The sequence below is a fragment of the Mastomys coucha genome, unplaced genomic scaffold (genome assembly GCF_008632895.1).
Source record: "Mastomys coucha isolate ucsf_1 unplaced genomic scaffold, UCSF_Mcou_1 pScaffold13, whole genome shotgun sequence".
Taxonomy (NCBI): Eukaryota; Metazoa; Chordata; class Mammalia; order Rodentia; family Muridae; genus Mastomys; species Mastomys coucha.
In genome coordinates this window covers 30,570,984-30,595,102 of record NW_022196895.1, presented here as the reverse complement: position 1 = coordinate 30,595,102, position 24,119 = coordinate 30,570,984, and the positions used below count along the sequence as shown (strand labels likewise).

The following is a 24,119-nucleotide window of genomic DNA, read 5'->3' as shown; positions in this document are numbered from 1 at the left end:
TTCTTTTCTATATCTCAAGATTGATGGTGAACTTTGCCTGTGTGAGGCCTGTCTAATCACTCAGTGACCTGTTTCTTGTAGGAGGACGCACAGGACGTGGATGCTTACACCCTGGCCAAGGCCTACTTTGATGTGAAAGAGTATGACCGGGCAGCACATTTCCTTCATGGCTGCAATAGCAAGAAAGCCTATTTCCTGTACATGTATTCCAGATACCTGGTGAGGCTCACTTAAGATGTTGTTCTGCTTTTGGTGAAGCATCTATATTTAGGAAAAAATTTAATAATAAAAAACAAATTACATATATGGATGCTTTACCTGCATGCATGCATGTGCACCATAGGTAGGCCTGGTACCAGCAGAGGCCTGAGGAGGGCGGTGAAGCCCCTGAAACAGAGTTTCAGGTGGTTATGAACTGCCATGTGGGAGCTAGGATTTGAACCTGGGTCATCTGGGGGAGCAGCCAGTGCTGTTGACCGCTGAGCCATTTCTTCAGCCTTAAAGAAGTTTAGTTTTGTGGGGCGGTGGTGGCGCACACCTTTAGTCCCAGCACTTGGGAGGCAGAGGCAGGCAGATTTCTGAGTTCGAGGCCAGCCTGGTCTACAGGGTGAGTTTCAGGATAGCCAGGGCTATATAGAGAAACCCTGTCTTAAAAAAAAAAAAAAAAAAAAAAAAAAAACAACAACCAACCAAACAAACAAAAAAAACAAAAACAAAACAAAAAAGTTTAGTTTTTACATATCTAGGCAGTGATTCACCAAGTGAATGTACTGAATATTTATGAAGCCAGGCCTAGCAGCACACACCTTTAATTTTTAACACTTGTATGGCAGAGTTAAGGAGATCTTTGTGAGTTCAAGGATAGTATGGTCTACACAATGAATTTCTAGCCAGCTAGGGCTGCACAAAGACCCTGTCTCAATCAATCAATCAGTCAATCAATCAATAAAAGAAGAGGAAGAACCAGCTGCTGCTGCAAGGGAATAATGGCATGAACCTTTAATCCCAGGACCTGAGAGGCGGATGCAAGTGAACCTTTGAGAGTTCAAGGCCAGCCTGGTCTACGTCGTGAGTTCCAGGACAGCCAGGGCTACACAGAGAAACCCTGTCGAAAAACTAAAAAAATGCAACAAAATATGGGTAGGATAACTACCAAACAGGATGACTCTTTTCTTTGGGTTCTGTAAGGTGCTTTATGAAGCAGGATTCAAGAAATGGCAAGGTGTGGTGATGTCTAGAATTGCCATACTCTAGCTGTAGAGAGTTAAGGATCCCAGCAAGTTTGAGGCTATCTTGGTCTATACAGTGACATAGTGAATTCCAGGCTAGTTAGTGGTAGAACCCTAACTCAAAATCAAAAACCTGAAATCAGGATTTACTGATACATACTTAGAATCTAGTACTAGGGATCTTAAGGCAGAAGAAATAAGAGTTTGAGACCAGTTTGGGCTACATAATGTGACCCTGTCTCAATAAAAATAAAATAAAGGACCCTCCCTAAAAAATAGAGTTGAGTTAAAAAACGCCAGTTGATTTAAAGTTTTATGAACTCATTTATCACTTACTTGTAGTGTCCTTGTTACTTCATTTCATAGCTGTTAATATTTTTTTTCTTTTTTTTTTCCGAGACAGGGTTTCTCTGTGTGGTCTTGGCTATCCTGGAACTCACTCTGTAGAGCAAGCTGGCCCAGAACTCAGAAATCCACCTGCTTCTACCTCCCAAGTGCTGGGATTAAAGGCGTGCACCACCACGCCCGGCAGCTCTTAACATTTTTAATATGAAGAACAGTGCAGCCTTTTGTGGCAGCATACACCTGTAATCTCAGCAACTTAAAGGCAGAGGCAGGAGGATTTCTCTAAGATCAGTCCCCATGGTGATGGTAGTGAGGACCTATCTCGGTTAAACCTAGATAAATGAGTGAGTAAGTAAATGCCAGCAAAGGCAAATTAATGCTGTGTTTACAATTGTTCATTTGCTTGTTTTGGAGACTGCCCTGGAACCATTGTCTGCCTCTGGCTCTCCAGAGTGCCAGGCTTGAAGGCATGCACCACCTCGTGTGGCCTTTCTTAGTTTTTCGGTATGTAAGGTGTGCATATAGCAGAACAAATTTGGATAAGTTATGGTAGAACACGAAGCAGCATTTGCTGAGGTTTGGGTGAAATTTTCCATTAAGTAGAATGTTCTAGTGTAAATATGCATGTTCAGATATCTCCTTTTCTTGAGACAGAGTCTCATGTAGCCCAGGCTGACTCTCAACTTGATATTTAGCCAAAAATAATCTTAAACTATTCTGTTTCTCATCTAACTGCCTCCCGTGTGCTGGGATTGCAGGTGCGTGCTCTGATGTCAGTCCATACAGTGCTGGGGCTCACACGCAAAGTTTCCTACATGCTAAGCAAACATGCTTACCAACTGAGCTACACCCCCAACCCCTTTTTTGCTTTAGTCTTTATTAATGCTTTATATTTACTTACTTGATTTTTTTCTATTTATTTTTGGTGGGAGGTATGTCAGCATATGAAGGACAACTTGGGGGCCTTGGGCTCTCTACCACGTGGATCCCTGGGAATAAAGCTCTGGGTGTCCGTCTTGGTGGCAAATTCCTTTACCTATTGAGCCGTCTCACTGGCTCCTTTTAAATTTTTATTCATTTGCTTATTTATTTATTTATTTATTTATTTTTTAGAGACAATTTCAATGTGTGGCCCTGGCTATCCTGGAACTCTGTGTAGACCAGGCTGGCCTTGAACTCAGAGACCTGCTGCCTCCGCCTCCAGAATGCTCAGATTAGTTTGACTCTTTTTTTTTTTTTTTTTAAACAAGACAACACAGCACAAAACAAAAACAGCATTCTTCGCTTGGGATGTCTGATGTTTCTCACCCATTTTTTGTTCTGGTTTTCTAAGCTGATGAGCAGAGTAAGCTGGGACAGTCGTGGTGAGCAGGCAGTCTTACAACTGAGCTGCAGTACTCTGCCACGGTATCTATTGCTGGTGTTTTACCTGAAACAGACTTTTTTCTCCCCAAAAGTACTTTTACCTGATGTTGCAAAGTGATTTGTGTTTTCTGCTCTCACATTCTCTCCACACTTAATCAACAGGAGGCATTCTGCTTCCAGTAAGAGCCGCCAACCCCCTCCACATTTATTTCTTAGTAACAACAGGAGCTCATGGTTTCTCATATTTTTACATATCTGTAATTCATTACTGTATGTAAGTGTTTGGTGCTCAATTTATTCCTTATTTATTCAGTGGGAACACCTGAATGAATGGTTATTTCCAAGGTGGATGTTGTTTTGCTTACACACTAGTTAGCCCTGTAGATAGAATCAAGCTGTTGATTTTATAATAAGCTAAACAACAACAAAAACCCAAACCCTATCTGTTGACTTCTTTCTTTCCCCCTTACAGTCTGGAGAGAAGAAGAAGGATGACGAAACAGTTGATAGCCTAGGTATGATTTTTTTTTCCCTGTTTAACCTTAGACAGAAAAGCAGAGCTGCATGCTTAGAGGCCATAGAAGCCAGGCAGGTGCCGTAAGCAGATGGCACAGATTGTGCAGACGGAGAGATCATGGCTTCTCTTAGCTACTGCTGTCATCCAGCTCTACCTGAGGGCAGGCCTGTGGGCTTGCTTGCCCCACTTGAATCATTCCTACTTTCTGCAACCTAAGGTGGAAAATTGTTTTAATTGAAGCTTCTGATTTGTAAACATTGATAACCTAGGATTACACCAGCCATCATCTAGAGTAAATGGATCTTGTGGGTAAGTGGGTTGTCTGCAGTTACTAGAGGTTGCAGACATAGTTGTGGTTGATGCTAACAGAATGTGTGTGTGTGTGTGTGTGTGTGTGTGTGTGTGTGTGTCTGAGGATGAGAATGAGCATCCTTTCTTCTCCTCTAGGACCCCTAGAAAAAGGACAAGTCAAAAATGAGGCTCTCAGAGAACTGAGAGTGGAACTCAGCAGGAAGCACCAAGCTCGGGGACTTGATGGGTTCGGCCTTTACCTGTGAGTGTTACCAGGAATGTGGAGTTTTCTACTGCATGTTTGTCCTTTTGAGTAGAGATGTCCTCAGGCATTAACCTCTCTCTTTCCCAGGTATGGGGTGGTGCTTCGGAAGCTGGACTTAGTGAAAGAGGCCATTGATGTGTTTGTGGAGGCTACTCATGTTTTGCCTTTGCATTGGGGAGCCTGGCTGGAGCTGTGTAACCTGATCACAGACAAAGAGATGGTAAGCTGATGTGAGCTTCATGGGAAACCCTTTGTAACCTGTGATAATCTTGTGGGGACAGGGTACTACCACTGTAACCATTGTTCATAGCTAGCTCTCTGCTGTCAGTGGTTTTTTTGGAACAGCCTGTAAAAGCTGAGCTGGAACTCTCTAGCTCACTTAGGGTTTATTTAACCTGGTGGTTCTTCTGCCTCCACGAGCCCTGGGAGTGTAGGTGTGTACTGTCATGCCTGGCCTTTTGCTTGTTTGAACAGAGGCTCTCCATGTAGCCCTGGCTATCCTGAAGCTCTGTGTAGACCAGGCTATCTCTCAGGGATTAAAGGTGTCTGTGGACTTTGTTTAGAGTATTCATTTTGTCTTCAGTTGTTGATCAAGCAACAACCCACTTCCTTTTCTTGCTTTTAAAAAGCTAAAGGTGGGCTAGGCATGATGGTGAATGCCTTTAATCCCAGCACCTGAGAGGCAGATCTCTATGGGTTCAAGGCTATTGTGATCTATATTTTGAATTCCAGGCCAGCCAAGGCTGTATTTTGAGATCTTGTTTTAAATGTAACAAAAACTAAAAGTGGATTATTCTTCCCTTCCCCCAACAATTGCTTGTGCTTCTAAGTCTGTCTGAAATGTATCTTTATTCGTATTCACCCTTATGTTAGGCTTTCCTGACCTCAAAATATGCAAAAGCACAATTTTCAACTTGCATATCAAAATCTCTCTTCTCTTGCCTGTGAGACTTTTTTCATTTTTCCAACTTGATCATTATTGTCACTATTCAAGATATCCTGAGTTCCAGTGGGGTGAGTGCATTTGATGTTGGTCATAGTAGCTGTTAAACCAGATGCTTCAGTGAACTGAGAAAGCTCTACCGTTGACATGCATCGTAACTCCATCACATCAGTCTCCGCACCTCTGAGTCTGTTGCCTTCTTTCCTCCTGTCCCTTATCCATGATGAACCAGTGCCATGGATACTCTTCTTTAGGAATCTTTCTCTTGGTTGCCTGTCAACCCTGTTACCATCTCAGATCTGGATTACTTCAAAGCAGATAGTTCTCTGTAGCCTCTGCTTTACACTCTTTCATTTCTTTTTTTTGTTTGTTTTGTTTTTTTCGAGACAGGGTTTCTCTGTGTAGCCTTGGCTGTCCTGGAACTCACTCTGTAGACCAGGCTGGCCTCGAACTCAGAAATCTACCTGCCTCTGCCTCCCAAGTGCTGCACTCTTTCGTTTCTAAGTCACTGTGTACACCATTTCCAAAATTACTTTTTTTAATTATCAAAAAAATTTGGTTTTATTTTATGTATATGAATGTTTGCTTGCATGTATGTGCACCATATGTGTGCCTGGTACCCAAGGGGGTCAGAAAAAAACACCAGAGTATCTAGAGTTTCAGGCAGTTGTGAGCTACCATGTGGGTGCTGGGGAGTGAATCCACGTCTGCTCAAGGGCACTTTTTTTTCTTTTCCCTGAGATAAATTCTCTTTATGTAGCCCAGGCTGTCCTGGAACTCTCTATGCAGACCATGTTAGAGATCAGTATCTCCCAGAGGTTCTCCTCCCTATACTTCCCAAGTGCCGGGGTTGAAAACCTGCTCCGCCATGCCCACTCCTCCTCTCTCTCCCTCCCTTTCTCCCTCCTTTCCCTTTTAATCCCCTCTTTCCTTCCTTCCCTCTTTCCTTCCCTCCCTTCTTCCCTCCTTCCCTCCCTCCCTCCTTCCCTCCTTTCCTTCCTTCCTTCCTTCCTTCCTTCCTTCCTTCCTTCCTTCCTTCCTTCCTTCCTTCCTTCCTTTCTCTGCTTTTCTGTGTAGCTCTAGCTGTCCTGCAATTTGCTATGTAGACCAATCTGGCCAGAGATCCTCCTATCTCTACCTCCCATGCACTAGAGTTAAAGAATGTGTGTACTACCATACATAGCTCCTTTTCTTTCTTTTCTTTCTTTTTTTTTTTTTTGTTTTGTTTGTTTGTTTGTTTGTTTGTTTGAGACAGGGTTTCCCTGTGTAGCCCTGGCTGTCCTGGAACTCACTCTGTAGACCAGGCTGGCCTTAACTCAGAAATCCGCCTGCCTCTGCCTCCCAAGTGCTGGGATTAAAGGCGTGCGCCACCACTGCCCGGCTTCCTTTTCTTTTTTTTAAGATGGCCTCTCTTTGTAGACTGGGCTGGTGTCAAATTCATGGCAATCCTCCTGTCTCAGCCTCCTGAGTGCTGGGATTTAAGAAGGAGCCGTTTTAAATCACTTTGGTGGCAGGCATTGCAGTAGTTTCTTCTTGTGTCTTGTTCTCTGCTCTGTGATGGGATTGCCTTTTATTACATATAGTGTCCTCAAACCAAGCTTGTTTTCTTGTGTTCTCCAGTCTTACTGTAACTCTTGCCTAGTAGGCTTTATTTTTTTCTCTCTTCCTATTTAGATTCTAATTATTCTTAAGTTTTGCATGTTTTTGTTTTGTTTTTAAGTCTATCCCAATGGGCCATTCTCTCTTGATTATGCTTATGAGTCAAACCTAGTGGGATTATCCTGTATTTATTTACAGGTGTTCTAGCAAAATTTTAGTGAAGAATCCTTTTAGAAAGTAATGATTTTTCTTTGGTGTTCTTTTGGGAGAAATGCCAGATTATATTAAGCCTGTCCCTCTCTTCTGGTGCCAGCTGAAGTTCCTGTCTTTGCCGGACACCTGGATGAAAGAGTTCTTCTTGGCTCATATATACACAGAATTGCAGCTGATAGAGGAGGCCCTGCAGAAGTATCAGCATCTCATTGATGTGGGCTTTGCCAAGAGCTCATACATTGTTTCCCAAATTGCAGTTGCTTATCACAATATCAGAGGTGAGTGAATAAGGACAGTGGGTGCTGGCAGAGGCAGAGGTGCAGGTAGCTGGGTTTTAGACTCTGCTTTCTTTCTGCAGATATCGACAAAGCCCTTTCTATTTTCAATGAGCTGAGGAAACAAGATCCTTACAGGATTGAAAACATGGACACATTCTCCAATCTCCTCTATGTCAGGGTGATTTGTTTTTCTTGATGAAACTCCTGTATTAGATAATCATGTTAGCACTAACTAAAGAAGAGACAGCTTCAGGGTGCTTTTTCAGGCTCACGTGGTCTTCCTCTTTTCTCCCAGAGCATGAAGTCTGAATTGAGTTACTTGGCGCATAACCTCTGTGAAATTGATAAATACCGAGTAGAAACATGCTGCGTAATTGGTGAGAGTTAACTACTTTTATTTTTTTAAGCTCTCTCTGTCTATTCTATTCTATTCTATTCTATTCTATTCTATCCTATCCTATCCTATCCTATCCTATCCTATCCTATCCTATCCTATCCTATCCTATCCTATGACAATGTCTCATTATATATAGTTTTAGAACTTGCTGTGTAGACTAGGCTGGCCTTGGACTCACAGAGATAGCATGCATTTGCCTCTTGGATGTTGGGATTAAAGGCAAGACAGAGCCACCAGACTTGGCTCTACCTTGTTTCTTTGTTTGTTTGGTGTTTTTGTTTTTGTTGTTTGTTTTGTTTTTGAGACAGTAACAGATTACTGAACATAAGTACAGACATTTGTATAGACTGGCCGAAAACCCATTTTGCTAGCCCTGTTTTTATAATTACTTTTATTATATTTATTTGTGGGTGGGTACGCATGTATGTACCAGAGTGCACTGTGCAAGTCTGAGGACACCTTGAGATTCTCTTTCTCCCATGTAGGTCCCAGGGATCAGATTCAGGCTAGCCAGCCGGGCAGCCAGTGCCTTTACCCCCTGAGGCTTCTTAGAGGTTTTCTCTTTCTAATTTTAAATTGTATTTACATGTAAAGATGTGTTGCTTCCATGCTATGCCTGGTGCCCGTGGAGGCCAGAGGCGGGCAGGGTTGGCACCTTGGCACTGGTGGTTGTGAGCAGCCATGTGGGTGCTGGAAGTGAACCCAGGTCCTTTGAAACAGTAGGCTCTGCTTTGATCTGAAGAGCTATCACTCCAGAGCCACCTTAGGCGTTCTTTGAGTGAGTGTCTCACCCCAGTGTCATAAAACTCTAGCTCACACTGGCTTCTGACTCATGCTAGTTCTTCTGCCTTAGATCCCAAGTGTTAGGATTATTGATATGAGCTTCTATGTCTGGCTTGCTTTTGGACTTTTTATTAAAAGATGTTTGTCTATGGTCACGACTCAGCCTATGAGTGCTGGTATCTGCCCTCAGAGGCCAAAGGCGTCAGGTCCTCTGGAGCTGGAGTTTACCGCAGTGATGAGCCTCATGACATATGTACTAAGAATCAAACTCGAGTCTCCTGCAGAGTCAGTATACAGCCCTCGCTGCTGAGGCCCCTTTCTTGGCTGGTTTGGCTTGCTGTTTTGTTTTGAGACAGTTGTCTCAGCTTCATGTAGCTGCTTCAGCTTGGAATGTGACCTGTTCAAGTTCAAGGATGACCTTGAACTACTGATTCTCCTCTCACTTCCTAAATGCCAAGATTACAGTCACCCCCAGCCACCTTGTATGTCTGTTGCTTGAGGCAGAATCTTTCTTATATTTAGAATTCACTGTGTAGCTAAAGATGACTTTGGATTTCTTAGTCTCCTGACTACCTTTCCAGTATTGAGATTGCAGGTGAATACCTTTTATTTTTTTATTTTTTATTTTTTTAAAAGCCAGACTATCTACAGAGCTGGCTGTCCTGGAACTGACTGTATAGACCAGGCTGCCTAGAACTCATAGACCTGCTTCTGCCTCCTGAGTACTGGGATTAAAGACATATGCCTGGCTATAATGGGCATAAAACCCTACTGCTTTCTTCTTGGTAAACATGAAATTGAGTTTAAACTTAAATAATCAGATATAGAGTATAAACAGTGAATAAAGTTGATTTCTAATAAACTAAAACTATTTTAAAAATATATGGAGAGTTTTTGTTATTGGCTTACCAAAATAGACTCCTTTATGTAACTACTTCAGATTTTCATTATTTTACTTAATAGTATGTCGCATTTTCTGCAAGTTAACATAATACATATTGTGCTGTCTATGTTTTGGCTGGTTTATTAGTGTACATATAATTTATACATAAAGGAAATGTTATTTTGTTTTTTGAGGTAAAGTCTCAACCTATAACCTAGGTTGGGACTGGGGGTTTGAGTCAATGGTGACGTGCTTGCGTAGGCACAGATAAATGAAAAAATAAGTAAGTTTTAGTTTTTAAAGATATATTTATTTTATGTATATGAGTACACTGTAGCTGTCTTCAAATACACCAGAGGAGGACATCAGATCCCATTACAGATGGTTGTGAGCTACCATGTAGTTGCTGGGAATTGAACTCAGGACCTCTGGAAGATCAGTCAGTGCTCTTAACCACTGAGCCATCTCTCCAGCCTATAAATACAGTTTTTAAAAAAGGAAAACCTCTTCAAGTTTCATTAACAGTCTAGTTGGTTGCTTTTTTGAAGACAGAATTTCTCTGTGTATCCCTGGTTGCTCTGAAACGTACTCTGTAGATCACACTGGCCTTGAACACACAGAGATCTGCCTGCCTCTGCCTCTGAAGTGCTGAGCCTAAAGGAGTGCATCACCATGCCTGGCTAAGAAAGCTTTATTGGAACAAACCACAGGACTTACCTGTTTTAAGTTCATGGTTGAACAAAGTTTTGTAGATTTACAGTTTTGTTAGCAACATCACAGTTGCAATCTACCAGCAAAAATATTGTTGTCTGATTTTTTTTAGGTAGCAAATTTCTCTTTCTTTCTTTCTTTCTTCATTTCTGTCTGTCTGTCTGTCTGTTTGTCTGTCTGTCTGTCTCTAGCTCTAGCTCTTTTTTTCTCTCTCTCTTCTTCTCTGGCTGCCGAGACCTTTCGATGCAGGCCTACTTGCAGTCTCCTCAAAAGCTGGGATTTAAGGCATTCATTCTCCATCCACTTGGCCAGCATCTAAAGGGATTGTTTTTCTTCTTGGATTATGTCCTGTTGTTTGGTCTACTTTATTTTGCTTATTCATCTATGACTCAGTAAGACGGTAGCTTTTAGACGCTTAATATCTTTTATGGCTTCCTAATCGTTCTTTTCTTTTCACAAACTGTAGTATAGGTCTGCTATGATTCGTGGGGAAGAAACTCAGAGCTCTACCTCTTTAGTCCTTTTGAGAAATTCCTATGAAGTCTAGGTTTAAAATAATATAGTTTAGAACTAATCTAAACAAAAGTCAAGTTGGGTGTGGTGGCACGTGCCTTGAATTCCAGCTCTTGGGAGGCAGAGGCAGGCTGATCTTGAGTTCGAGGCCAGCCTTGTCCACAAAACGAGTTCCAGGACAACCATGGCTACACAGAAACACTGTCCTGAAAAACCAAAAAATAAAATAAAATCAACAAACAAAAAATTACCAATCTAAAGCAGGCTTAGAAAACTCTTATATTACAAAAATGTATATAAATGCTATATCTAGCCAGGTGATAGTGGCACATGCTTTAAAAAAAATCTCAGCACTTGGGAGGCAGAGATAGGTGGATCTCTGTAAGTTTAAAGACATCAGGTGGATCTCTGTAAGTTTAAGGACATCAAAGGCTATACAGTGAAAGTCTGTCTTGAAAAACGAAACAAAACAACCCCCCCCAAAACCAAGAAACTATTATCTTCATGAAATAAAATAAAGAAATGGGGGAAAGGCTTTTAATTTTTTATGTTTATTTTTATTTATTTTTAAAGATTTATTTATTTTATGTTTATTAGTTTTTGCCTATATGAATATATATGTATGTGTTAGTATAAGAAGAGGCCAGTAAAGCATGCCAGATTTCGTGGCACTGGATACAGGGGTTGCTAGCTGCCCTGTTGGTGCTGGGAACTGAACATGGATCCTTTGGAAGAGCAGCCAGTAATCTTAAACCACTGAGCCATTCTACATCCCCTTTAATGGTGTGTGTGTGTGTGTGTGTGTGTGTGTGTGTGTGTGTGTGTGTGTTGTCTCTGTTTTACTAGGGATCATTTTGTTTTTATTTTGTTTTTTAATCAGGCAATTATTACAGCTTACGCTCCCAGCATGAGAAAGCAGCTTTATATTTCCAGAGAGCCCTAAAGTTGAATCCTAGGTACCTTGGGGCCTGGACACTGATGGGGCATGAATACATGGAAATGAAAAACACGTCTGCAGCTATTCAGGCTTACCGGTGAGCATCTAGGAGGGTGGGCAGGGGTGAGTGGATCTGATTTCCACAGTGGCAGGAGCCTCTTGTTAGTAGTCTCTGTGTTGCTAACTTTAATTCTTTTGCCATATAACTGGTCTGTTTTGTCTGTTTCTTAGACATGCCATTGAGGTCAACAAGAGAGACTACAGAGCTTGGTATGGCCTTGGGCAGACCTATGAAATCCTTAAAATGCCATTTTATTGCCTTTATTATTATAGACGGGCCCACCAGCTTCGGTAAGTTGGTTACTGGACAATGTGGGAAAGGTTGATATGGTACCATCTCTCTCAGACCTAAAGGGAATGGCTTAGTCATTTTTACTTAGTATCTTCTCCTAGTGGGTTTATAGGATAATTATAAACATAAAGTAAAGTAATTAAATGAGGCGTTTCGTTGAAGAACAGGCCTTGCATAGATTTGGAATAGCATGGAAATAGTAGAGACTAATCTTTGAGTTGAAGACTTGAGGTAAAGTCTTTGCTCTGACAATGTTACTCTTTCTCATAGTCCCAATGATTCTCGCATGCTGGTTGCCTTAGGAGAATGTTATGAGAAACTCAATCAACTAGTGGAAGCCAAAAAGGTACCTCAAATTGCAGCCTCAAGAATCTGAGTAGAAATCCGCTGTTTAAAAGGAGCTTGGCTTGTATATACTGGGGTTTTGTTCGTCTTGTTGTTGTTTGTCTTTCTGTATTCTGATCTATGTGCATAGCAAAATGAATATTTTGTAGCTATGTACTATAAAAAGAAAGGTAGGTTGAGATTATCGATGGATATTCTCAATGGATGTCTATATGTAGCCTGGAACTATCATCATTAGAAAAATGCTCCAATAAGAGCACTGACTGCTCTTCCAAAGGTCCTGAGTTCAAATCCTAGCAACCACATGGTGGCTCACAACCATCTTCTGACGCCCTCTTCTGGTGTGTCTGAAGACAGCTACAGTGTACTTATATATAACAATAAATAAAAAATCTTAAAAAAAAAAAAGAATCCTTGCAAAAGAAAAATGCTCCAAATTCTGCAAGCTTGAATTTCTAGAAGGCTTGCATGGCCTTAGCACTAATATGATTAGTTGTTGCACATGAGCAGGAGTCTGAAGCGACCTGTGTACTCTTTGACAGTGTTACTGGAGAGCGTATGCTGTGGGAGACGTGGAGAAAATGGCTCTGGTAAAGCTGGCCAAGTAAGTGAAGGCTTGGGATCTGAGTAGCGCATGGAGCGGGATGTGGGGATGCTGGGCTGGCAATTGAGCACCATTTTCTTTTCTTTTTTTCTCCCCCCCATGTTGTAGATGGACCCAGAATCTAGGCTCTTGACTGTAGAGAGTGCCACTTTACCTTGAATAGGAAATAGCTTTCCTATTAGGCAAGAGATGAAAAATGAATTGAAAAACAGGACTAGACTAGCAGTGTGGTTCAGTGGTTGAGGACAGTGCATGGGAGCACTGCTCAGAAGTAGTCATTTGGTTAGTTCTCATTCTCACCGGTATTAACAGGAAAATTTTGCAAGGGTATATTATCTAATTGTCCAGTTTAGTTAACTACTTTTTTATAAATATTTTTTTAAATTTTGTGTGTGTGTGTGTTGGGGGGGAGTCAGAGGACAACTTGTAGAAGTCAGTTCACTCCTGCCACTCTGGGTCCTAGGAATTGAACAAAGCTAGTCTTCAAGTGCCTTTATCTGCTCATAAGGGCCTCACCAGCCCTTAACAACTGTTTTTGTTGTTGTTGGTGGTGGTTTTTTTTATTTTGAGACAAGGCCTTACTCTTTAGTCTACCTTTCACCTTTTAAAAAATTGATTATTTGGGAATCTCACATCATGCAACCCAATTGCACTCACCTCTTAGTCCTCCCATGTCTGTCCTCCCTCCCCATGACACCCCCACACACACACCAAAATTTTTAAAAAGTCCATTTCCTGTTTTCTGTATACTCATTGGAGCCTAGTCATCTTGCAGTGGCCAGCCTCCGGCCAAAGTAAGCTAAGTTCTTCAAGAAAGAGTTTCTGTAGCCCTGGCTGTCCAGGAACTCGCTTTGTAGACCGGGCTGGCCTCAAACTCAGCCTGCCTCTGCTGGGATTAAAGGCATGTGTTATTGAATTCAGCTTCTATTCTTGGTGGGCACTGATAGTCTTTTGGGTTTCAATGTTATTTATGTTAAAATTTATTTGTTTACCTGTCATTTCTGGTTTTAATTTCTGGCTTGCTTTGTGGCCTGACTTCTTTAAAGCTCAATTTCTTTTGTAGGCTCCATGAACAGCTGACTGAGTCAGAGCAGGCTGCCCAGTGTTACATCAAATACATCCAAGATATCTATTCCTGTGGGGTATGTGTCAGAGCAGAGAGCCTTGTCACCATGGGTTCTTGTCACCTTGGTCATGCCTACTTTCCATTTCCTAGGAAACGGTAGAGCACTTGGAGGAGAGCACGGCCTTCCGCTACCTGGCCCAGTACTATTTTAAGTGCAAACTGTGGGATGAAGCTTCAACTTGTGCCCAAAAATGTTGTGCATTCAATGATGTGAGTATTAGATTTTAAAGGGTTTGGATTTTAGGCCAAAATAGATGGTCTTTACCATGGTGTGTAGAGAAGCTTACTTTGTCCTGTGGAAGTTGTCTGTCGTATAGTACCTTTTTAAAAAGGGGACAGAACTCCTTTCATTTGTAAGGAATGATCTGAACAGGATTTTAATAATCATCTTTTGAGATTAGCACTGAATATATTTTGAAACAGCTGTGACTTTGTTTCAGACCCGGGAAGAAGGTAAGGCCTTGCTCCGCCAGATTCTCCAGCTGAGGAACCAAGGGGAGACACCCACATCTGACACGCCTGGTACCTTTTTCCTCCCTGCCTCACTGTCTGCAAACAACACTCCCACACGCAGAGTTTCTCCACTCAACCTGTCTTCAGTCACACCATAGTCGACTACTCACGTCAGCACACTGCTAGACCAATATTAAACCTTACCTCCAGTAAAGAACAGCCACGTCTGTTCTCCCAAGGACCTAAGCTCTTCTCATTTCTTAGACAGAAACAGCCTGAGGGACAGCCTATGGAACCACCTTCAGAGGCAGGCAGAAATATGGTGGGGTCAGATACTGTCTTTTGCCAGCCAGCAATGCTCCCTTCTATTCAGAGTGGCAGGTCTTGGTCTTCCTAGCCTCTCTACTCCCTCCACAGAAGCAAGGTTCCAGTGCTGCTGAGTGGGTAACAAGGAAGGAAAGGGCAAAGCTTATTATCCCAGGGAGCTCAGCTTTGAATAATGAGTTTGTTTTCTTTTTAAAGACAGAGTTTCTCTGTAGCTTAGCCTGGGGCCTTTCTGCCTCACCCTCTCCAATGATAGCACTACAGGAGAATGCCACCAGCCCTGGCTAGAATGACCTTTATTTTACTGAGAGTGTACTGTTCTGATGTCAGAGATTAGGTTTAAATAGAGTGGAGCTATCCATATGATCTTGTGGAGTTTTCAAAAGCCTTCTAAAACCTCTCAAGTGAGAGTCAGTGAGCATGAACTGTGGCTCACATGAGGGCCAGATGGCCACATGGCCATGCTAACTATACATACCTGATGAGAGCAACACAAGGAGATAACTTCATGGACATTTTCGAAAGGAGTTTTTTTACTTCAGATATTAAAATTTATGCTGGTATCTTTTAGTAAGTGCTTGATGTAATTTTTTTTTTTTTTTAAGTCTCCAACTTGGTTTTCAACCTTATATACAAGGTTGAAGGAATCATCCTGTGTTTTTTTAGAATTCAGATACCCTTGATGTCTGCTACAATGAGCTTGTGCAGTAGGTGCTATAGATCATTGTGTGTTTAGGATCTAGCCTTCCTTCTCTTGTACTCAGAACATTTTATGCCCCTTTTAATGGAAGGAACATTAACTGGGTGCCGTGCAATGGTGTATGTCTTTAATTCCAGCATTTGGAGACAGGCAGGTGGATGTTTTGACATAGCAGCTTCCTGGCTAGACAGCTACCCAAGCCCTTTGGGTATCTATCAACATTATATTAGTGTGCATTAGGCTGGTTCCCACTGCTGTTCCTGTCCAGGTGTCTAACAGGCCAGATGGTATTTATATCAATTTTCTGTCCCCCTTTTTATATTTTTCTAAATTTGGAATCCAAATAAAAGCATAAACAATGTCTTTATTCCATATAATATTTGTGCATAAAAAGAACAAGATTATACAGGTGATTATAATACAGTAATTCTGAATACAGTTCTGGGTATATGCTGAAGCTTAAGAGACTTAACCAGCTGAGCAGCTGACCAACCTCAGGGCAACAACCATGCATCTTCATCCCCACAACTTTAGTATTTTTTGCCAAAGGGAGATTTGAGTAAAGGAGAGTGTCGTGAGCGCAAGATCCGTGTATAAGGGCCGCTGTCTGTTGAGCTTTGGCAGGTAGGTGTTCGGGGAAGTAAGTTTCGCAGGAATGGTTTCTTTCCTGGGGGTTGATGATTTGGTTGCTGGTTTTCCTGGTTTGCTCCCAGCCGCTTTTTGGCAGAAGCTTGGCCTTGGAGCTTCAGCACAGTATGGTACTGCTCAGCAATGCAGGCTGCCTTTTTCTGAAGGTCCAGTTTCACTAGCGTCATGTTATTCTGTAGCTCAGCCAGGGTCTGGTTCTAAGAACATTAAAGTTAGAGAAAACATACATTTTTATCATTTAAGAGATCTGGTATCAAGCATCATTAGCAATGAGAAGTGCCATAGCTTAGCAGTAGAGTACCTGCTTAGCATACAGAAAGCCCTGGGCTTTATATGATATTAGCTTTATTGTTTTTAACTGTTTCTTCAGTTTCCCTCTCACATACACACGAGTGGGCTGGAACAGAGAGCAGGTTAAAGGGAGAGATAGGCTGCCTTCACCTGTTTGATTAAGATGTCATCGCAGTTGGTTAATGCTTGACGAAGTTTTCCTGCTCCGGTGCTGTGGCAACAGGCTCTTTCTGCTGACTGCAGAGACTGTCCTAGTTTCTGGAGCTCTGTCCGTAGCAGCCTTATATTCTGAAAGAATAGGAATCAGATTGTGGCCAAAATCAATCCATGGCAGACTTGGGGAAGCTGGTGAGCTGGCTTAGCTAGTGAGGAGGGCATTTATCACCCAAGCTCCACAACTGAATTGAACTAGGAACCCATATGGTGGAAAGAGAGAACCATTCTTCTGTCTTCCACATCATACATACAGATAAATAAATGTGAAGCAAAATTGGGCTGGCTTTCATTCCTCAGGATGCTTGCACAAAAACAGAAAGAGGAAAAACACCTTATTCTCACTTAGACCCCCTGATAAAGGCCTTTGAAATAGATTAAGGTCAAATACCTTCTGGCCCTCCTCTAACTTCTTATCCACATCCATGGTGAAAGGCTTGGTGGTGGGTAGCGGTTTTAACATTTGCTGATACTTCTGCAGCTCTGAGGGGAGATACACAGAATATATAGGTAACATTTAATGCATGGGTTTTTCAGCTTTGGGCTTTAACAGTAGCAGAATAAGATGTGGGTAGATATGGCTTGGAGGTGGAGTCAGGACTGAGTTTGAATGCCAACTTCCCTGTCACCCACTTCCACTGTCAGGCTTCCTGCCTTCCTTCCTCACCTTCAGAGGTAGAGCTTAACTCTGTTTTGCATTGCTCTAGTTCAGCTTTAACTTCCTGGAACTGCTGAGTGGAGGCAGAAGCTGCCAACCTTTGTGACCGCCGGAGGGACAATTCACACCCCCCTGACTGTTGTGCCACTGGCTGCTGTTTGGCTTCCTGCAAGAGAGTTTCTAGCTCTTCAATTTTTTCATCCCGCTCCTAAGAGGGAAGCAGAGAGTACAATTCTGTCCAGGGTCAGACAAATACCAAAGGACCAGACTAAAAGAACATAAACTTTCTTAACATTCATGCTGACATTAGCCTATAGTACACTTTCATGATAAACTCATCCCTGAATTTAAACTTAATAGCTGCAAGGCACTAAGGGAAACTAATAAAATTAATTCTATTACATATTACTGTTCTTTCTAGAGTTTATAAAACTTAGTTTGAGGCTGGCCAGAGCGACAATAGTGAATGAGACCCTATCTCAGAAATCCATAAGATGCTGGCAGTAGGGGTGGTAGTAGTGTGTGCCTTTAGCCCGAGGCACTTGGGAGGCAGAGGCAGGTGGATCTGAGTTTAAGGCCAGTCTTGTCTACAGAGTAGGTTCCAGGACAGCCAAACTCTGTCTTGAAAAACTAAGCCAACTAAACAAAAAGTCAAAGTAAATATATTTGTCTCAGACACCCACATGCAGGAAGCAAGTGGCTTTGAGACTGGTTGGGGTAAACTCACCTGAATCTGCTCTTGGTAGAAAGATGTCAGTGATTCCTTCAGGATCTTTAGTTTCTCCTCATAAAGTTCCTCCAACAGTTCCTTTTGGGTGTCCAAACGCTCACTGTCAGAAAAGGCTAGTGAGGATCCTGAGGAGTGAAGCTGGGGAACAGCCTGCACACCCCACTGCTGTCCTCTATCACAGGGGACTGGACTAGGAGGCTACCCAGCAGTACCTGCACCACTGCTGCTGTTGTTGCATCTGTTCCACCATCTCGTTGCAAATTTCCTCACGGAGCTGTATCTCCAACTGCAGCTTTTCTTGTCGTTCTTTTAAAAGTAGTGCTTTCATGGCTTCCACCACCTGGAGTAGCTCCTAGAAGACCACACCTATGAGACCTCCTGCACTTTTTAAAAAGGCCCAACTCCACCTGGAATGCCTTGTGGCAAGTGTACAGCCATCAAGCTGCTCCGCTAGAGCTACCTTGTGTCCTTACCTCCTTGCCATATATGGAGATCTCAGCTTCGTCTTCAGGACTGTCCTCGAGGTCTGAGTCTGCCCCGCCCTCTTTCTTTAGGCCAGGGGACACCTGAAGACTGTGCTCCTTGATGAATGAATGCAGGGATGGGATTCCCAGATGCACAGGTGGGGCATGCACAAGCTGGAGGGGGGAAGAAATCTTAATTGATGCCTTAACTAGTTCCTAAAGAGCTATTTTAAGATTGCTAGTCCTGCTGGGTGGTGGTGGCCCACGCCTTTAATCCCCAGCACTCCAGATGCAGAGGCAGGTGGATCTCAGAGTTCTAGGACAGCCAGGACTACACAGTGAAACCCTGACTCAAAAGACCAAAAAATTGCTAGTCCAAAGAAAATACAATCACTCTGTGTATAGCTTCTCACCTGGCTGGCCAGGGCTGAGAATTTGGCTGCATGTAGAGTCTCGTCATATGTAGATGCACAGGGATTCACATTGACAATCATACAGGAACGACCTCGGCCTGTGAAGAAGCCTTGGAACACACGAGTCAACTTGCTGTCACGGAAAGGAATCAGGTTCTGCTTTGACCTTGCACAGAATCAGATAAATAACATTGTGAATATAACCACAGGTTTTGGCGGGGCACACTCGCACACACATGTATCCAAGCACTACCCTCAGTGCTGACCTGGAACTGAGCAAATGGCCAGGCTCAGGCCACCCCGGCCTACAGCTTACCGGTTCTGCTGATTCTGTCGCAGGGCAGCAATACAGCGGCCCAGGGTATGCAGAGAAGTGTTAATGTTTCCTGCCTCCTTTAGCCGCTCACCAGTCTTTTGATGTTTGCAGCGCTCTGAGCCAGCCAGATCACATAGTGACAGTCTGGAATAAAGCACAGGAGTGGATATAAGGAACTCATAGCTTATTATATAATTCCTCTCGTGAAAGGGCCTTCCAAGTTTTTTATATCAAAAGAAGGAAAAGAGCAAATTCTGCCGCCATGACCACATGGCCAAGATGATCAAATTTCTAGGTGGAAAAACTTACTCACTGATCTTGGGCACCATATCCCCTTCTCCCTGAAGGTGCAAGATTCTGATTGAGAAGATGCTGTGACTGAAAAGGAAAAGGAAAAGGGAAAAATTGCTCTATATCTTCTATGATGAGGTGGAAGGCTAAAGCTGTCTAGATATAGTCGAGATCAATCCTCACAGCTGACCTGCGGCTAGAATGCTGGTTCATGTGGGTGCTGGCAAAGCTCTGGTTCTTACGACCCACTTTCAAAAGTTTCCAGGCCTCCTCAACGTCACGAACATGAATCCAGTTGAGATCTGGAGCCAAGAGAGTAAGGTGAGAACACTTGGCCCCTCTTCTAGTTTGCCCACGTCCCCCCAGGTTTCCTGCCAACCTCCCCTACCTTTTGCATACCTTTCACGTAAGGATTGCCATTTTGATCCTCACATAGCCGAAGTGTCTGTCTCTTATGCTGATGGCTAGGTGGTTCTAACAGGTCATAGAGCAATTCATTGTAGATCTCAAAGAAGGAGATCCAGACAGAGAAGCGAATGTCTGCTGGAACACTTACTGGGACAGTGTCTGGCTGTGCCCATAATTGACTTGTTTCTGTGAGAAAAACCAACGTACACATACATCATTAACCATGGAGCGTTCCATCTTACTTTGGTCTATAGAAACCTGGAAAGATGAAGTTCCAGTTGCAGTCTCTGACCTCTTACAGCTGTTGGGAATAGGGAGTGGGTCATATCCCCCCCACCCCCTCCAACCCCGACTGCCCAGCATAGCGCTTACTCATGGTACATACATACCATCTAGCTGGCTACTGCTGGTGAACTGACTGGTGGAAGACAGCCCAGCAATGCCACTATCAAAGCTGTTGCTGGCACCTATCCGACTTTCAGTGTGGACACGTTTCTTCACAGAGGTGGACAGGTCCTCCTGAAGGGGCATGGAGAGAGGGTAAGCACTAATCTTCCCTAAACTCTGTGCTATTTATCCCACCTCACGAACACTTCACCTCTTGGAGGCCTCCAACTAGCAGGGACAGCTTCTTTTTTTCCTCCTGTCGGATCTGCTTGCTGTCTAGCCAGATTACCTCATTGGACAACAAGGGCTTCAGATCAGGTGTTGGATGAAGCTGGCCCTGGAGACTATTAAAGATGAGAGCCAGGGACTGGGGCAGGATCCCCGCATCCTTACTAGTTCCTGGAAATAATAGTATTAGTAATAAGATCTTTTTCTCAAGGCATCAAAGAGAAAAACAAGTTGCCAGTTGGCAACCCTGCTGTAGCTTCCTACTTACCTTGAATTGTGTAGGTTTTCCCTGAGTTGGTCACTCCATAGGTGTATATGAGCCAGTTCTGCCCTTTGAGCACATCCTTTACCATCTCCTTCATGGTCAGGTTGAAGAAGGACACTTGTCCCACTTCCGGCCCAAATATCTAGAAATAGACCGGTTTCATATTACATCTGCCATCTGTCTCCTGGACAGTACTAGTAGATATAATCCTCCTCTGGAGACTGCTCAAGCAGGTTTTCCTAATGGACTCCAGTTGTTTCCCCATCACCCCTTGCCAGTACAGTTCATCCTAATTAAATACTTAAGGAATGCTATTAAGTTTAATGCTGTGCACACACATGGGGTTGTACAGTTGGTTATAAGCATGGGTTTGGAGATGGTAGATCCAATCTCAGTTCTCTTTTTAACCACTGACTATAGCTTCAGCAAGATCACTGTCACTGTGATACGGGCACAGTGGTCTCATCAGGGAGAAGAGGGGGAAGAGCAATCACATGCTCATGTGCATAGAAGTATCTGACACACTGAGAGCACAGAAGGTCTCAAACTTACAGATACAGACATGTAAAGAACACATGAGTAGGGCTGGAGAGATGGCTCAGCGGTTAAAAGCACTGACTGCTCTTCCAAAGGTCCTGAGTTCAAATCCCAGCAACCACATGGTGGCTCACAGCCATCCGTAAAGAGATCTGACACCCTCTTCTGGTGTGTCTGAAGGCAGCTATTTACACATACTTACATATAATAAATAAATAAATCTTAAAAAAAAAAAAAAGAACATACGAGTAGAAATCTTCTTTTGTTTTGTTTTGTTTTTTTCAAGACAGGGTTTCTCTGTGTAGCCCTGGCTGTCCTGGAACTCACTCTGTAGACCTGGCCTCGAACTCAGAAATCTGCCTGCCTCTGCCTCCCAAGTGCTGGGATTAAAGGTGTCCACCACCATCGCCCAGCCGAGTAGAAACCTTTTAAAGAAGAAATAAATTTCCCCCAAATGTTGGGCTTTATACACTAGTATTGCATACCTGGGAAAAGGTGAATTTGTGAGTGGCCTGGCCAATTCCCCTCTCGTTACTCTTCAAGGCAAAGGAGTCTTTGGGTGCCTGTAGCAGAAGGGTTTCTGTATTCTCAATACAGACACAACCCTGAGAAGGTAGAAAGCAGGGTTAATAGAGTAAAGAAGCATTCCCAGGGAGCCTCTTTTGTACTACAACAATCCACCTTAAATCCTACCTGATCTTCCTGTCGGTTCAACTCAGAAGTTAGGAACGGTCGGATTCGAAGGTAAACTTTCATCTTCTCTGAGGTGTCCTCCAGTGGAGCCTATAATAGATTCTAGAGTTAACCTCTAAACCAGGACCAACATCAGAGATCCTAAGAAGCATGCTACTACCCCTCCCTCATTCCACGCTAAGCAGTCCTGTGCAGCTATTCTTTGGTTCCACAGTCATTCTAGCTCACACAAACTCTGTTACTCTTCCCTGTTCAACACTACCCTGCCATCCTGGCTTGCCATGTAAATGATCTGAATTAGAATGAGTTGTTTGAAAATCACCATGTACCAGGTATGGTGGCATGTGCTTGTAATCTCAACACCCAGTAGCAGGTAGAGATAGGGGGATCAGAAATTTAAAGCCATCCTTGACTACAATACTATCTCACAATAAATAATTTTTATTTATTTGTTTTTGTTTGTGGAAGTGTTAGATCACTGGAGTCTGGAGTTATAGGCAATTGTGAGCCATTCAACATTGAAGCTAAGTTGGGTCATCTGAAAGAACAGGAAGGGCTCTTGACCCTGAGCAGTCTCTTCAATTCTGATAAATACAATTGTTTTTCAAACCACAGTAATGAAAATTGGGTTAGCAAGACAGCTCACCTTGCTGAACAAGCGTGCCAACTTTAGTTCAATCACAGGAATCCATGTAAAGAAGGAAGAGAACTGACTCTACAAAGTGATCCTCTGACTTCCACATGTGCCTATTTCCCCATCATAGTACATACAATAGTAACAATAAATAGCAATAGACACGCAGGAATCAGAGCCTCAATTTAGTAGTTAGGAGACCAGGAACAAGTTATGAGTGACTTGAAGAATGAAGTTAAATAGTAACCACTCCATTCAAATGTCTCTGTAATCCCAAGGACACTGAATTCTGAGCTGTGAAAATGTATTGCATCTAGTGGACAGAGGCCAGAAACACTACTAAACATCTTGCCAAGCATAGGGCAGCCCCCTCCAACAAAGGTTTGGCTCCAAACATCAATAGTGCTATAACTGAGAATCTTTGGCCTTGCAAAAGAAAGGCTAAAGCAATGCCAGCTACAATTATTAATGAAACAAAAATTCTATTCTACTTACTTAAGGCCACCATGATTCTCTGCAAATAATTGTATGTAGTGCTGATATCTGAACCCAGGACATACTAAATTTGCACTCTCACCTTCCATCCTTGTACCTATTACTTAACATTAATAGCCTGCACACTAGAGAAATAAGATATTCTTCCCTAACTGAAAGCATAACGCAATTGCAATTGGGATATTTCATGAATATAATGCCAATAATATTCTTATTGATACAGACTTTTTCATTTGTTTTGCCCTGTTTTTTGTTTTGTTTTTTCATGATAGGGTTTCCTCTGCGTAGTGCTGGCTGTCCTGGAACTCACTTGGTAAACCAGGCCGGCCTTGAACTCAGAGATCCACTATGTCTGTCTCCCAAGTGCTGGGATTTAAAGTATGCACCACAATGCCCAACTTTGCCCTCAATTTTTAACTGGCCTTTCATTTCTTCAGGATCACTGGCCTTTGACTGCATACTACCTTGTATAAGTAACTGTTAAGCTGAAGATGCCACTTTCTGCCCCTAAGCCACTCAACTCCTTTACCTGTTTGTCCTCCAGAGAGGCGGAGATGACAGAGCAGTCTGACAACAGGTCCTTTCGGACCACAGACCTCAGATCTGCAGCTGTGGATTCTAACACGGGGGAGTCTACAACATCCTCATCAGAGAGTACGCCCGCTGGCGGAGAAAGCATCCCGTGAGACATGACAAGCAGAGTCAATGTCTAAAAAGAGACAAGAGTAGATGGGTAGAATATTAACGCACAAAACCTGCAAACCCGTAGGTTAAAAAATAGTCCCCTGGTAAGGGGGATGTCCTTGCTTTGGACACTAGGTCGAGACTATACGCCATTATCAGCCATGGGGAAGAGAACGAGAACAACTAAAACAGCCCGAGGCTGCATTTCTGAAGGTGAATAGGCACGGAGAGATAGCTGGCTCTAAAAGCGGAACAGAAGGCCACGCTCCACAGAGGCTGTCTACAGGCCCGCCAGTGAAAGTGGGTTTCAAGGATTCCCAGTAGTACTTTTCCAACCTCACTGCAAAGACCACGAGAACTCAGGACTTATGGAAGACACGGGAGCCTTCTGCGGACTATGACACGCAAGCTAATAATCGGGGCTCCAGCCAAATTGCACTCACCCGAAGACGGTCTGCCTCGCTGCTTCTCTGATCCCAGCTCCAACCCACTTGCGAACCACGACTCTTGTAACAGGAGAGCACAACTCGGCTCACCAGGAACAGCTTTGTTCCTCACACAATGTTTTAAATTACGCGCTGAGCTCGTCCG

At 43.1% G+C, this 24,119-nt stretch overlaps 2 protein-coding genes across 3 annotated transcripts in view; one reads left to right on the top strand and one right to left on the bottom strand.

The window, feature by feature from the left end:
• Cdc23 (cell division cycle 23) overlaps positions 1-17,388 on the top strand; it is a 23,169-nt gene extending 5,781 nt beyond the window's left edge. Inside the window, exons 3-17 of one of the 2 annotated variants that reach the window (XM_031365319.1) lie at positions 82-219; positions 3,412-3,454; positions 3,904-4,009; positions 4,100-4,232; positions 6,868-7,045; positions 7,126-7,223; positions 7,341-7,422; positions 11,213-11,366; positions 11,501-11,620; positions 11,892-11,967; positions 12,509-12,570; positions 13,634-13,712; positions 13,787-13,906; positions 14,137-14,218; positions 17,033-17,388. In XM_031365319.1, coding sequence (XP_031221179.1) covers positions 82-219; positions 3,412-3,454; positions 3,904-4,009; positions 4,100-4,232; positions 6,868-7,045; positions 7,126-7,223; positions 7,341-7,422; positions 11,213-11,366; positions 11,501-11,620; positions 11,892-11,967; positions 12,509-12,570; positions 13,634-13,712; positions 13,787-13,906; positions 14,137-14,218; positions 17,033-17,043 — 1,482 coding nt within the window. In that variant the 3' untranslated portion in view covers positions 17,044-17,388. Of the gene's footprint in view, positions 1-81; positions 220-3,411; positions 3,455-3,903; positions 4,010-4,099; positions 4,233-6,867; positions 7,046-7,125; positions 7,224-7,340; positions 7,423-11,212; positions 11,367-11,500; positions 11,621-11,891; positions 11,968-12,508; positions 12,571-13,633; positions 13,713-13,786; positions 13,907-14,136; positions 15,535-17,032 lie in introns of those variants that run through there. The other variant, XM_031365318.1, reaches the window with a different exon arrangement.
• Positions 15,518-24,119, bottom strand: Kif20a (kinesin family member 20A). Its single transcript, XM_031365317.1, has 19 exons — positions 23,972-24,119; positions 23,374-23,553; positions 21,716-21,805; positions 21,508-21,627; positions 20,489-20,627; positions 20,204-20,391; positions 19,995-20,124; positions 19,597-19,791; positions 19,388-19,499; positions 19,216-19,284; positions 18,907-19,050; positions 18,591-18,756; positions 18,187-18,351; positions 17,926-18,065; positions 17,711-17,813; positions 16,993-17,191; positions 16,717-16,808; positions 16,263-16,400; positions 15,518-16,018 (listed from the first exon to the last, which is right to left on the bottom strand). Exons 2-19 carry the CDS (start codon positions 23,533-23,535, stop codon positions 15,704-15,706), a joined length of 2,667 nt encoding a protein of 888 aa, XP_031221177.1. The 5' UTR covers positions 23,536-23,553; positions 23,972-24,119; the 3' UTR covers positions 15,518-15,703.